Genomic DNA, 13,276 nt, shown 5'->3' with positions numbered 1-13,276 from the left:
TCTCATCCGTGGTGTCCCTTCTATGTGGTCAGGGCCCCACCTTTCTGACCTCATGTAACCCTAATCCCCTCCCCGGGGCCCATCTGCAGATACAGTCACCCTGGGGGTTTAGAGTTTCTGATGTGGGTATCGGGGGCACATATCTGTAACGAAGCACAGCTTTTGAACCCCGCTTCCCCCATCAGCTGCTGTCCCCAGTTTGTGCTCCCCTTTGAGGGAAACTCTGAGAGACAGTCCTGTATCTTAATCCCACCTGCACTCCCCAGAGCCACAGCCAAGGTAGGAGATGGAGGCTGTCCACGAACACCCACAGGCCCTCCTGTGTCTATGGGCAGTGTGTGCCGCCTGCCCCCCTGAATCTGCCCACTGCCCCTCCTGACCTGGTCCACCTGTCAGAGCCCCTGTAGCAACACTTTGAGCAAACGAGATCAGAGGCCAGGCTGTGCCAGCCCCTGGTGTGCAGTGCCGTCTACCCCACTGCCTCACCAACCTCACGCAACTATACCACCTGCCATACCGCCTACAAGTCAGGGCTCCAGATAGATGTTTGCCCTCCAGACCCGCAGCTGCCAGGCACTCCCCTGGCCACCTCCCCGGGGCCCTGATGTTCCGTGGCTGGGACACGGCCTCCGCTCCACACACCTGCATCCAGGAGGTTGGGCCAACACTTGTCACCAGGCCGCCCTGCAGCGTGTCCCCCTGGGATTAACCAGGGGATCTCTTGGGACTAATCCTGAGGGGACCACTTGGGGAGAAAACTCTGGCTGGCGGAGCCACGTGCACTCTAAGGGGCCTCCCACTGTAAGGGGGCTGCAGCCCTGCACTTAGTGACCCCATGGCCTTCCACCTGTGGTCTTAGCACTGGCCACCTACCCCAGACTTCCCCCTCGCCCTGGTCTGCTTCTGAGGCACTGAATGCCTCCCTGATTTGCTGTCTCTGTGTGGCTCCCTGCTCATCCCCAGAGTGCAGGCAACGTGGGTGCCACACACAAGCCGCCGTCCAGGCCTTCTCCACGGTAAGGGCCCCGTCAGTGCGCGGCCACAGCGCCTCGGGGCAGCCTCACCCAGTGCCCTGCGCCCTCCTGTCCCTCTGCTTATCCACCTTCCTCTGGCCCTTCCCAACCCTCCTCAAGGCCATGCTGCCCCAAACCTGAGAGGCGCCTGGTCCTTTCGGGCTGGTGGGTGTGGTGAGGGGCACGGAGCTGCCCCCCTCCAGGGTCTCCCAGGCCCCCGGTCCCCCTCCTGGCTGGCATCCTGGCTGTGACCTGCCGGTTCTGGAATGTGGCTCCCGTGGCCACTGGCCGCTTGCCCTCTGTGGGGAAGGTCTTCCTCTGCCCGGCCTGGCATTCCATAGGTGACCCGGCACCTCCCTGCCAGCCCAGGGAGGATGGGGAGGAAGCAGCCAGGACGACACGGGCTGGGGGTCACGTTCCTCCAGCCTCACGTCAGCCCGTCCCTCAGCCCACAGAGGAGGCTACTTCCCACCAGCACTGCCACAGGCCTGGCCAGCAGGCCACCCGGGCACCACCCGGAACCTTCCCTGACCTTCCCCGTGGGCACCAAGCCCAGCCCTCCTGGCGCTGTCCAGCACAGCAGCCTCCTCCATCAGGGCTCGTTAAGTGCATGTCAACTCAAAGTCAGATGAAATTTTCGGCTTCTTCCCCAAGCCATTGAAGTGCCCAGAGCCACACATGACCAGTGGCTGCCTCCACCTGCCAGCCAGCGCTGCCCCAAGCCCTCCACTCCAGGAAGCCCTCTCAGATCTTTGTGCCAGCCCGCCAACAGGGACCCCTGCATGTGGGCTGCCCCTTCTCGGGGTGCCCCCCTGCCTCGTGCCTGCAGCTCCACGTTGGAGGTGGTGGGGCAGGGGCTGGGGTCTGCCTGGCCACGGAGGCTCCCAGGGAACCCCACCCATTGCCCTGGGTCCAGCAGCTGGATCCATGGGCCATCCCCTCCTTCTGAGGCTGGAAGCCTCGGAGGGTGGAGAGCTGGGAGCTGGGAAACCGGCAGGCGTGGGGGTCCTGGACCCTACTTCCCAGCTGCTGCTGGCCAGGGGTGGTTTCCTGTTATTCTCTCCTCATGGTCTCCTCCCTTCCCAAAGGCGGGGAGGAAGCAGCCCCCATTCTGGGAGCGTCCAAGCAGCCCCTCCCCACAGCCCTGCACAGTCTCCCCAAGCAGCCGGCAAGTTGGCTCCGTCTGTGGAAACGGATGACAGCCAGACAAGAAGGCCATCCAGTCCGCTCCTGCCCTGGCCACCCCCACCAGCAGTGAGGCAGGGCGGGAAGGCCTGGGCTCTGCCTCCAGTCTGCTGCAGGGCCCAGAAGTTGGGGGGTCCGTAGGGGTCAGCTCTGTGCCCTGGGTTCAGTTCTCCATCCTCATGGCCATCCCAGGTGCATGGGGAAACCAAGGCATTCAAAGGGTGGGGTTTGTTCAAGTAGCTGAGTGAGCGTAAAGTGCCAGGCAGACCTCTGGGGTCAGTCTACACCTCTGGGAGTTAACAGCCTTGAGAGCCTCAGTGCTGCGTCCTGTAGGGCATGGGTTCAGGTGTGGGATCAGGGCTATGTCTGCAATGTCCAGGAACTGGTGTTAGAGGGAGGCTGCAGGCCTGGGGCAGCCCGTGACGTCCGTGGGGAGGGTGTGACCACAGAACCTAAGTCATCACTGTGGAAAGGTCACAAAACTGATGGGTCCCTGGGACGGGATGTCCTGTTAACAGGCTCTGGCTGATGGGATGTGTATTAGCTGGGGCTCTCCAGAGAGACAGAACCAATAGGATATGTATATAGAGAGATTTACCTTAAGGAATTGTCTCATGTGATTATGGGGCTGGTGAGTCTGAAACCTGCAGGGCAGGCTGGGGACCCAGGAGAGCCGGGGTGTAGTTCCAGCCTGATCTGAGTCTGAAGATGGGAGACCCTTGTGCCAGCTCAAACACTCCGGCAAAGAGAGTTCCCTTTGACTTCCCGTTTTTGTTTTACTCACGCCTTCACCTGATTAGTTCTGGCCCACTCACACTGGGGAGGTCATCTACTTTACTCAGTCTGCAGATTTAGTGTGAATTTCATGCAGAATCACCTCAAAGACACCCCCCGAATGGCGCTTACTCTGGGCACCCAGCCAGTCAGGCTGACACAAATATAACCATCAGACTGATCAGGAACTTCAGGCTTTGCTCCTCAAACCATCACCTGATTGAATGAGGCCCACCCACATTGGGGAGGGCAATCTGCTTTACCAAAGCGTGCTGACTGTCAGTGTTAATCTCATCTACAAACACACCTTCACCATGACATCTAGGCCAGTGTTGGCACAAATCACTGGGCATGGACACTCAGCCTGACCCACGCATGACTTCTGTATTCGGGGACACACAGCAAACCTGTTTCCCCAGCAGCCCCCAGGCAGGTCCTCCTCCTGTTGACCCAAGCTGCCTCAGATTGCATCTAGACCAATTAAGAATGGGATGGGGGGAAGGCAGATTGAGATACAGAAAGTGGACAAGCTACACCCTAGAGACGATTTACAGACGGATGTCAGGATTGTGGTTTAAGAAGAGCCAGTGACCGGAAAGTCCCCGAGACCAGTCCCCAGAGGGGGAGGAGGTTGTCCTTCATCAATGGCACGGGGGTGGGGGCAGATGACCAAGGCTTGCAGGGTCCATGTGTCTCCAAGAGACAACAATCAGATGTCCTATCCCACGTGTGCCTCTTAAAATGTAACGCTGACCCACCCAGCAGGATCCTGTTTGCTCCTGGATCCCGCAGGCCTGTGGCTGCAGTGGAAATGGTGTGACTTCGGGGCTGGTGACGAGAGTCATTGGCCTTTGCCAGGTTCTCTTGAGCCACCATGCTGTGAGGAGGCCCAGGCCACACAGAGAGGCCCCACCGCAGAAACCCGGCCTCCCCCAGGACAACAGTGCCAGCAGCACACCTCCAAATCAGAGGCTGCCGGTCCCCATGAGACTTCCTCTCTTGCAGAGGTGACGTGTGTCTCTGCTCTGAATCTGAATTGGCTGGGCCCTCCAGGACTTCCTGGGGTGGGACTCCCCTGGGGGACTCCGTGTGCCCTGAGCATCAGAGGCAGGCCGACATTGGGGTTCTGGTCTGGGTTTGGCCTGGGGACACTAAAGAGGGTTTGCAGGCCAGGAGGGTTTGTCACAGCCTGCGCTGGGCCTGAAGGGGGTTGGGGGACAGCTGGGGTCACCTAAGTCAAGTCGGAGGGGGCTCCTTGCTGGCAGCAGCTCACACCCCCCACCTGTGTGTCACCCCTGCACCTCACACTGCAGGCTGTGGCCAGTGTCCGGATAATGCTGTCCACTGTCCTCTGCCTCTCTGTCCTCTGACTGCAGGCTGACCTTGGGCTCTGAGTGTGTGGGCCTGCCCGCCTTCTTTGTTCTCACCATCTGTGTGTTCGGCTGTGCCCCCCACCCTTGCCCGCTGCCTGGCACAGATAGGCACCCACGTGGCCTCAGCCTTGCTTCTCCCAGCCAGCCTGGAGCTGAGCCACGTGTCCCTGAAGGGCACTGGTAGACACACACGTACACGTGCTTTCTCCCACATGTGTGCACACACTTACATGTGCACACATCACACACCTGTGCACACTTCACACACGTGTGCATGCCCCCCCATGCACCCCACACGCAATTGTAAACAAAAGTTAGTTTTATTTTGCTTCCTTTGTTTTGGAGGCTGTGTTTGAATTAGGGAGGGGGCTAGAGGGCAGAGAAAGGGTAGATAGGAGCACCGGAACCCCTTCCCCCAGAATGGCCAACAAAGAAGCCCTGAGCATGACCCGGCACAAGGTGAGCCAACATCTTTGTAGGACTTCCAGTATGTCCCAGGGCAAGGCGCCATACCACACCAGTGCAGAAAGCTCCAGAGGGTGTGGTCTGTCCACCCCAGGGCCTCTGTCCAGCTGTCTAGGTGGGGAACGGAGAGTGTGGTCCAGGGCTGCCCCACACTTCTCAGAGGAGGATGGGGCAGCTCCCCCTCTGGGGCCCAGCGGGGCTGGGCCCATCTGACCTTGATTTCCTCTTCTGTACAAGAAAGATCTAGGATTGTTTCCAGCTCTGCAGGAAACAGGAAGTGGGGTTGGGGTGGGGGTGTGGGGAAGGAGCCCCAGGGAGTAGGGACCCAGCACAGTGCCCCCAATTCCCCAGGCCAGGCACCCCTACGTGAGGAACATGAGCTGCTGCAGGGGAGCAGGGGAGGAGAGCCCTTGTCCTGAGGCACCAGCCAGCGAGCCAAGAGAAGCTCAGAGGAAAGGGCCAAGCACCCCCACATGTGAGGCTAGGAGTGGCCCTGGGGGCATGAGGAACAGTGCCCCAGCCTCAGTCCCATCCACATCTTCCGGGGTTAGGGATCCAAGCGGAGACCCTTGCAGGTCCTACCCTGGACAGAGCAGGGACTCAATGCAGGGAGGGGAAGGTGTTGCGTAGGTGACGCAGGCGATGCCTTCCCCCCTCCCACCCCTCTCAAGTGTGCGGGCAGCCGAGGGATGGGGGGAGAAAGAAGAGGACGGGGCATGCTCTGGGACCTGCGTGTCCAGCTCCTGGCTTTCCCCCAGAGCCCCCTACATCAGCCCTGGCCTGGAGGGAGGACAGACAACATCAAGGGCAGGCCGTCAGATCCACACGGTGGTTTTCCCCTCCCTGCTGCTGGCACTGCCCTTCTCTGAGCCCACCCTGGGCTTGGCACCCGGCCTGGCCTGGCCCCCGCCTGTGCCCGTGCCCGTGCCTCCCGACGTGGCGCTGCCGGACCCGGAGGCGGGGGCGCTGGCCCGCGGAGGCCCCCGGGCCGCCGCGGGGAGGCCGGGGCACGGCGGGCTGTCTCGGTCTCCCAGCGCGTGCCCTTCCCGCAGCGCCTGCAGTGCCAGGCTGGCCAGGTCCTGGTCGTGGGAGCGCACGCGCTCAGCTGCGCGCACCACCAGGCTGTAGTCCGGCGGGCAGGCCAGGCCGGCGGGCGCGGCGGGCAGAGTGCAGGGCGGCGGGCGCGGCGCGGGGCCCGGGGTGCCTGGAGGGGGGCGCCGGCCGCGCACCGCGTCCTGCGCGCTGCCCAGGCCCAGGTGCGCCATCTCGCAGAGGTTGAGCAGCAGGCAGAGGCAGCTGACCACATACATGACCAGCAGGAAGATGGTCTTCTCGGTGGGCCGCGACACGAAGCAGTCGACCACGTGCGGGCAGGGCTGGCGGCTGCACGGGAAGAAGGGCCGCACCTCGAAGCCGTACAGCAGGTACTGGCCCACCAGGAAGGCCACCTCGAAGGCGGCCCGCGCCACCAGCTGGGCCACGTACACACGCATCAGGCCCTCGCGCTGGATGCGCCGCCGCCCATCGTGCTGCCCGCCCGGACCCGGGGCCCCCGCCGCCTTGACCTCCCCGCCAGCGCCCTTGGCCATGCCGGTGTCCTCGGCCTCGGCCTCCTCGCCCAGGCCATCGGCCGCCCCCGACTCCTCATCCTCCTCGCCCAGGCCTAGCATGGGCTCCTCCTCGCCCAGGCCGGCGGTCTCGGGCCAGCCGGGGTGCGGCGGCGGGGGCAGAGGCAAGGGCGCGCGGGCCGGACGGCGGCCAGGGCCGGGGCGACGGCGGGGCGTGCGGCGACGCTCCTCCTCCGAGGCGCGGGCCAGGCGGTGCACCGCGTAGCCCAGGTACATGACGGAGGGCGTGGAGATGACGACGATCTGGAAGACCCAGAAACGCACGTGGGACAGGGGCGCGAAGGCGTCGTAGCAGACGTTGTCGCAGCCTGGCTGCCTCGTGTTGCACGTGAATTTGGTCTGCTCGTCCGAGTAAATGGACTCTCCGCCCACGGCCGTGAGCACGATGCGGAAGACCACCAGCACGGTGAGCCACACCTTGCCCACGAACGTGGAGTGGTTGTGGATCTCCTCCAGCAGCCGCGTCAGGAAGCTCCAGCTCATGTTGGTCATAGGGGCAGGGGGCGGGACCTGCAGGGGCCCAGAGCCAAGCTCAACGGGGGGGGGGGGGGGGGGGGGGGGGGGGGGGGCAGGGGTGGGAAGGAGGAGACAGGACCCGCGGACCAGGAGCAGCACTCCCCAGGGAGAGAGTCACGGGAGCACTGGGGCAGGGGGAGATCTCTAGCGCCTGGAGCCAGGGACCCTGACTGCCGGGGGCGGGGGGGGGGGGGGGGGGGTTGCTCACCACCTTTAGTAAAAGGGGCAGCCCTTCCAGGAGCACCGTGCCCTCCCTCGGTCCTGACCTGGCCTGGGGTATTGATATGGGAGTGGCCAGGGCCTTCGTGGGCACAGGCTGGGCAGAAGCCCTGGCTCACCACAAGACCCCTCCCCTGGTCCCCGAGGCCTGTAGTAGCGCAGCCCCCCATACCCTCCCCACCCCCAGAAACACTGGCCCCTTGCAAGCCGTGGCCCTCCCCCAGCTCTGGGGACCCCACCCCAGGCCCTGAGAGCCAATAAGGAGACCAAGGCCAGCCCCACTCAGGGTCTGGGGGCTGCAGGGCCTCAACCCAGACCCATGGCCCCTGCCCCACTCAGGCAGGGTCCAGGCCACTGGAGAGGGTCTCATGTGGTCCTGTTCCCAGCACCCCAGAGCCCTCCAGGCCCCCAGCTCCTCAGTCCCCAGCCCCAGCCCCTGGAGCTCCTTGGGTCCCCAGTCTCCCCCAGCAGCACAATCCCCCCCACTTCCATTTCCCCACCCTACACTGAGCCTTTGCTTCCTCCCTCTCCACAAAGGACCCCCAGACTCCTACCTACCCCCCTCAAGGGACCCTGCTGGCCCACAGACCGCTGCCCAGCCCTCTGGGCTGCTTCCCCCTCTCGTCCTGACACCACCCACCCTGTCCTCGGCAGTCTTGTAGCCAGGACAGCCCCGCTGGGAAGCCAAGGGAGGCCAGGCATCTGTCCAGGCTGGGGACTGGTCCAGCAAGGCACACAGACATTAGGGCATCCGTGACACTTGGAGACAGCCACGGGGCCACTCATCACATCCCAGACCAGTGCTGATCCCCAGGTGGGCCTGTGCCCAGGAGAGAATGCTGCTGCCATTCATCGTCCTGTGCCTCCAGGAAGGGGAGAGGGGCTGCAGCCCCCCAGTGCCCACCCTCCCTCCTTCCTGACCAAGGCCAGTACCTGCTTCGGGGTAGTTTGGGGGCAGGAGACCCCTGAGTGCCTGCCGCTTCTGGCCTCCTCCCTCTGGGCCTGGGAAGCAGCGTGGGCAGGTGTGGCATGGAGCCTCGGAGGCAGGCGGGGGCTCCGGGGAAGCTCCTCTTTATGCAGCTGGGGCCTCTCCCCGCGGGTGGGGGCAGGAAGAGGGGGCAGCTGGGGTTCCTGGGGAAGTGACCCTTCTTCCTCACATCTGTGTGCAGTGCCCTCTCAGAGCCACACACGCACAAGCCCTCCTCAAATGCACACCCACACATGCACTCAGACGCACACATGCATGCAGCTGCACACACGAACCCACAGGCACAGAGGCACGCTCGCGTGTGCACACACTAAGAATTAAATGCACAGGTGTCCTCACACCAAGACACACACACTCCTATCTGCACACATTTATACACAAACGTGTTGGTGCACACGCACACTGTAACCACACTCGGACACACGTGCACACTGACACACTGATGCATATGTGCACACACTTCTAGATACACAGACGCACATGCTCAGCCCTCCCCCCCAGGCAGGGACGCATGCCAGGGGTCCCAACACCCTCCCAGGAATGACTCCGACTCCCCATCTGCCAGGCTGGCTGCTCTCCCTGGGTTCTAACCCCAGCTGTTCCAGGATCTGTCCCTGCCCCTGACCGGACAGTCCCACCTCTGCAGGAACCCAGAGAAGGGTTGCAGGAGGGCCCCCAACTCTTTGCTTCCTCCCAAGACGGAGCCCCAGGAGAAGTGAGGAGAGGAGGAGCCCCTTGGTGCGTGGTCTAGGCATGTGTGGGAGCCCTGTTGCAGTGTTTGCTAATTCCTGGGGTGTACATGTCCCCACCACGCCCATGGCCAGCTTGAGGAGACCCCCAGACGGGGCTTTTGAGCCTAGCTCTAGCTTCTCACACCCTGCCCTGAGGTGTGAGAAGCAGTGCTCTGCACCGGGGGGCCAACCTGGGGGGTCAGAGGCCAAGAGATGAGATGTGTCAGGGATTGAGGGCAGGCCCTCAGCTGGGGCGACAATCTGGGCAGCAGGAGTCGGAGGGAGCGAGGCTCCCCTCATCTTCTCCCAGCGCAGTGGGGGAGTTGGGCTGCCTTTGGGTGGGGGGCAGGGACTCACAGGTGGCACAAGCCTCTGGCTCTTCAGACGAGGGCCAACGCCCAGTGCTGTGTGCACGCGTGTGCAGGACCCGTGTCATGCACCCAGGGACACCAGGGTCATTCCGAGGTCGGGAAGTGGCACTGACCAGCTCTGGCCTCAGTCCCGTGCAGGAGGGCCCTCCAAATCCAGCCTTCTGGCCCAAGGTGCCTCCTGACATGGGCAGGCGGATGCAGGTGGGAACACAAACTCCAGTCCTCATCCTGGACCGCTCTCTGTCCCGCACCTCTGCGCACCGTCGGCAAACCTCGGGTGTGCCTCTGGCAGGCCCTGCCTTGCTCCCCGACAGCCTAGCTCACCGGCCACATTAGGAAGCCCATTGGCCCCACTCCTGGGACTCCCAAGACTTTGCAGTATCAGCCAAGCACACCGGCCCATCGCCAGGTAACAGCCACCCCTGGGCCAAGACCCCAGTAGTGGGGCCTTGGCTCTGCCCCCACACACCTGCACGCCTCCACGCTCACCCGCACCCCTGCCCACGTCCTTGCCCCACTCACACCTTGCACACACCCTACCCCGCGCACACCCATGCACCCAGACATGTCCACACCACGTCCGCATCCTGCGTTCATGCCCTGGCTCACCCTGCACACACCCACCCCTCCACGCCCCACCCCGACAGGACCCTGCATGCCAGGCCTGCCCCGCACACGCCCCCACACATGTCTGTGCTCACCCGCACCCCATGCCCAGCCCCTTCCCCAGCCTGCCTCATAGGCTGGGACCACAGCGCTGTCCCCTATCAGCTTTATTTGTCCCTGCCTGGGGGGTCTCATGACCTGGGAGCCATAGACCTGCCAGGGGTGGGGAGGGGCTGGAATGTCCCATGTAGTCGTGGGTTAGCGTCCGAGATCTGGGTCTGAACCCATGTTCAGCTGAACAGGACACGGATGGCTCCCCAGGGAATGTCACTCCTGTGCGTGTACATGGGTTTGTACACACGTGTATTCCCTTGCCCGGCAGCTGAAAGGGTGGAAATGCAGAAACATCCATAGCAATGAACACATGCTCCGTGGTCCCACTCTCCAGAAAGGACCCTGAGCTGTGGAGAAGCTGCTGGTGCCGTGGGGGGGGGGCAGGAAACACACCAGAGCATGGGCTTGTGCCAGAGAGCAAGGAAGCACGAGCGTACGTGTGCATGCCCACACCCACCCACCCATGTGCGGCAATGCACATAAGCATGCACGTGCATGCTCATGCACTCATGTGCACACACTCGGGGCACCCACACATGCTTTCATTGACAGGTGTGCAGACACACGCTCACCCACGCATTCACTCAGCCCACGTGCCCACACACGCACGTACCCACACAGGCGGGCACATGCACACACATGCCCGCACACACACACACACACACACACACACACAGGCAGATGCACATGCATGTGTGCACACCCACACAAGCAGGCATATGCACATGCATGTGTGCACACACACACAGAGGCAGGCACATGCACACACACCGGTGTGCACACACATACTTTCATGCACATGTGTGCAGACCCATGTGCCCACGCATGCACACGCACTCACTCAGCCCACGTGCCCACACACACACATGCCCACACAGGCGGGCACATGCACACACACACCCACGCAAGCAGGCACATGCATGCACGCACATGCACACACGTGTGCACACACACACACGCCCACATGCATGTACACACACGGGCGCACACAGTGAGGGACATGGCAGGGCATCACAGAAGCTCCCTGTGTCTGAAGCTGTGTCTGTTTGGGTAATGGTGGAGTCGTGCAGTATTACAGACTGGGTTATAGAGTCTGACCCAAAGTGTAAAATACGTGTGAGTCCACACTGATTGACAGACACGATTGAATAAATAAAAGTGGAAGGAAAGGGAATCCTAAACACCTTATGCAGCCTGACCACATAGCTCCCTGCTCCTCAGGACGGCACTTCCAGAGGGCCAGTGCAGCAAGGAGGGAGCGTGCAAGCTGGCAGAAGTCCCCAGCCTAGGGGCGCCTGGGTGGCTCAGTCGGCTGGGCGTCTGCCTTCGGTTTAGGTCACGATCCCCAGGTCCTGGGATCGAGCCCCGTGTCGGGCTCCCTGCTTAGCGGGGAACCTGCTTCTCCCTTCTCCCTCTGCCTGCCGCTCTGCCTACTTGTGCTCTCTCTCTCAAATAAATGAAATCTTTAAAAAAAAAAAAAAAAAAGGTAAAGTCCCCAGCCTAGTGAGAAGCCGGCTTGGAGCACAGATCAGCTCGCGCTGACATCTGCAGAAAACCTCCCCCAGGCAATGGGAGCACCGCAGAAAAAGCTATCAGAGACTCCTCGCTCCCCAAGTACCTGACATCAACACAGCCAAGGGTGTCAACACACGTGAACTGAGGACAGGGACAGAAGAGCAGACGGGGAGACCCCGGGAGCACGCTCTGGGTATGACTCAATGCCACCTGAGACCCTGGAGGGCACGTGGAGGAGACACAGGCCAGTGGGGTCCCAGGGGGCCTGGAGATGTGAGGATCGATGCTCTGACACTCTGGGCAGCCAGCACAGAACATGGGAGAAGAAGGAATATGAAGGAGGTGTGGGCTTTTGTTAGTGAGAAGGTAGCGATCTTGGTGCCCTGATGATGACAAGAGTGCCCTGGGGGGCTGGGGGTGGTCCTGACGTAGTTTCCTGCCCCATCTCTGGGAGCCCTCCTGTCTGGCAGGTATTTCTCTGGAGGCTGCAAACAGGGAGCAGGGACTTCGGCTGATGACTTCCTGAGCTGCAGGCCCCAGGGAGGACCCTGACCCCAAGAGGGGTGATGGACTGACACAAGGCTGTCCAATGCTGCCAGGAAGCCAGGGTCACTGAGCTGCAGGGGTTGGTGGGGCATAGAGATGTTGGTCTGCAGGGACCTTAGCTCGGTTCAGATGACAGCTCACCCAAAGCTCGGTCAGAGCAAGTGTGGGTGGGGTCGCAGTCTGCGGGATCCACCAATAGGGTTCCAGGCTGCGTGTCAGAGTCTGGGAAGGGGCAAGTGCGGGGCTGGGGGAAGCGAGCACTTTCAGGGGGCCAGCCAGACTGCAGGAGGAGGGTGGTGGGCTCTGGCAGGCAGCAGGATGGCCCCCACATCCATGAGCGGCCTCTGCACTTGAGCTCTTCTCACCCCTGGGTCTGAACAAAGGTCCTGGCAGTGGAGGGGGTGTGCAGGGGGTGAGGGCCAGTGCCTGCCCAGCCATTTCCTTCCCATCCCTGGCCCGGCTTCCTCCCAGGAGCCCCTCCAGGGCAGGTGGAGCTTCCTCCCACTGAGGTGGGGCTGCCAGGCAGGCCCCCCCAGAACGCTCAGCTCACCACATCTGCAGAGGGACCTTCCCCCGGGAACCGCAGGGCTCCAGAACCTAGCATCTGATGCAGCCTCTTCCCCTTCCTAAGCACGCCCAACACTGGGTGGCCCTTCACCCACACATGAGCGCCTACAGACCCTTCAAGGTCAGGGCCTGATCTGCCACAGGACTCCCCGAAGGTCTCCCTGTTTGCTCCACGGTTGTTCCGTGTCCCCCCGACCCGGGCCCCTGGACCACCATCCTGGATGCCTCCGTCGGGTTCCACCTGGACCACCTGGCCCGGAGCAGAGTGTGTATTCCGGGGCTGGCCAGTCCCGAAACGGAGGAGTGGAGAGCCCCCTACAGCTCCAAGCACACCAGTATCCCACTCAGGGTGGACACTGGCTGCCCCCACGCTCCCCACTGCCTCCCCTCTCCAGCAGACCCCCCTTCACGCCCCCTCCTGCTCCGCACTCGGCCTGTAGGTTCTGCCCCAAGGAGCCCCATCCTCACAGAGTTCTGGGGCCGGCGAAATGCACATACAGAACGTGTCTGCACGCTCCCCCATCTCACCCTCGCTCACACACACACCAGCCCCCTCCCTCCAGGCCCAGGGCGTGTTGCACCCCCAGTACACGGGTACTCAGCAGAGGCAGGATGGACTGGGGAGGCTGCTGGGCCAGCACCCGGTCTCCTCTGCAGCCCTTCTC

The 13,276-nt window shown here is 62.6% G+C and overlaps 1 protein-coding gene across 1 annotated transcript; it reads right to left on the bottom strand.

Annotated features, from left to right (window-relative positions):
- Window positions 1-4,596: 4,596 nt before the first annotated feature.
- On the bottom strand, window positions 4,597-8,233 carry GJC2 (gap junction protein gamma 2). Its single transcript, XM_026488564.4, has 2 exons — window positions 8,107-8,233; window positions 4,597-6,948 (listed from the first exon to the last, which is right to left on the bottom strand). Exon 2 carries the CDS (start codon window positions 6,928-6,930, stop codon window positions 5,626-5,628), a length of 1,305 nt encoding a protein of 434 aa, XP_026344349.2. The 5' UTR covers window positions 6,931-6,948; window positions 8,107-8,233; the 3' UTR covers window positions 4,597-5,625.
- Between the last annotated feature and the right edge of the window lie 5,043 nt (window positions 8,234-13,276).

This window comes from Ursus arctos, unplaced genomic scaffold, assembly GCF_023065955.2.
Source record: "Ursus arctos isolate Adak ecotype North America unplaced genomic scaffold, UrsArc2.0 scaffold_5, whole genome shotgun sequence".
NCBI classification, from domain to species: Eukaryota; Metazoa; Chordata; class Mammalia; order Carnivora; family Ursidae; genus Ursus; species Ursus arctos.
This window is presented reverse-complemented; position numbering and strand designations above follow the sequence as displayed.

Bases quoted from the DNA above. Each gene is read 5' to 3' on its own strand.
- GJC2 (XM_026488564.4), bottom strand. From the start codon at position 6,930: ATGACCAACATGAGCTGGAGCTTCCTGACGCGGCTGCTGGAGGAGATC.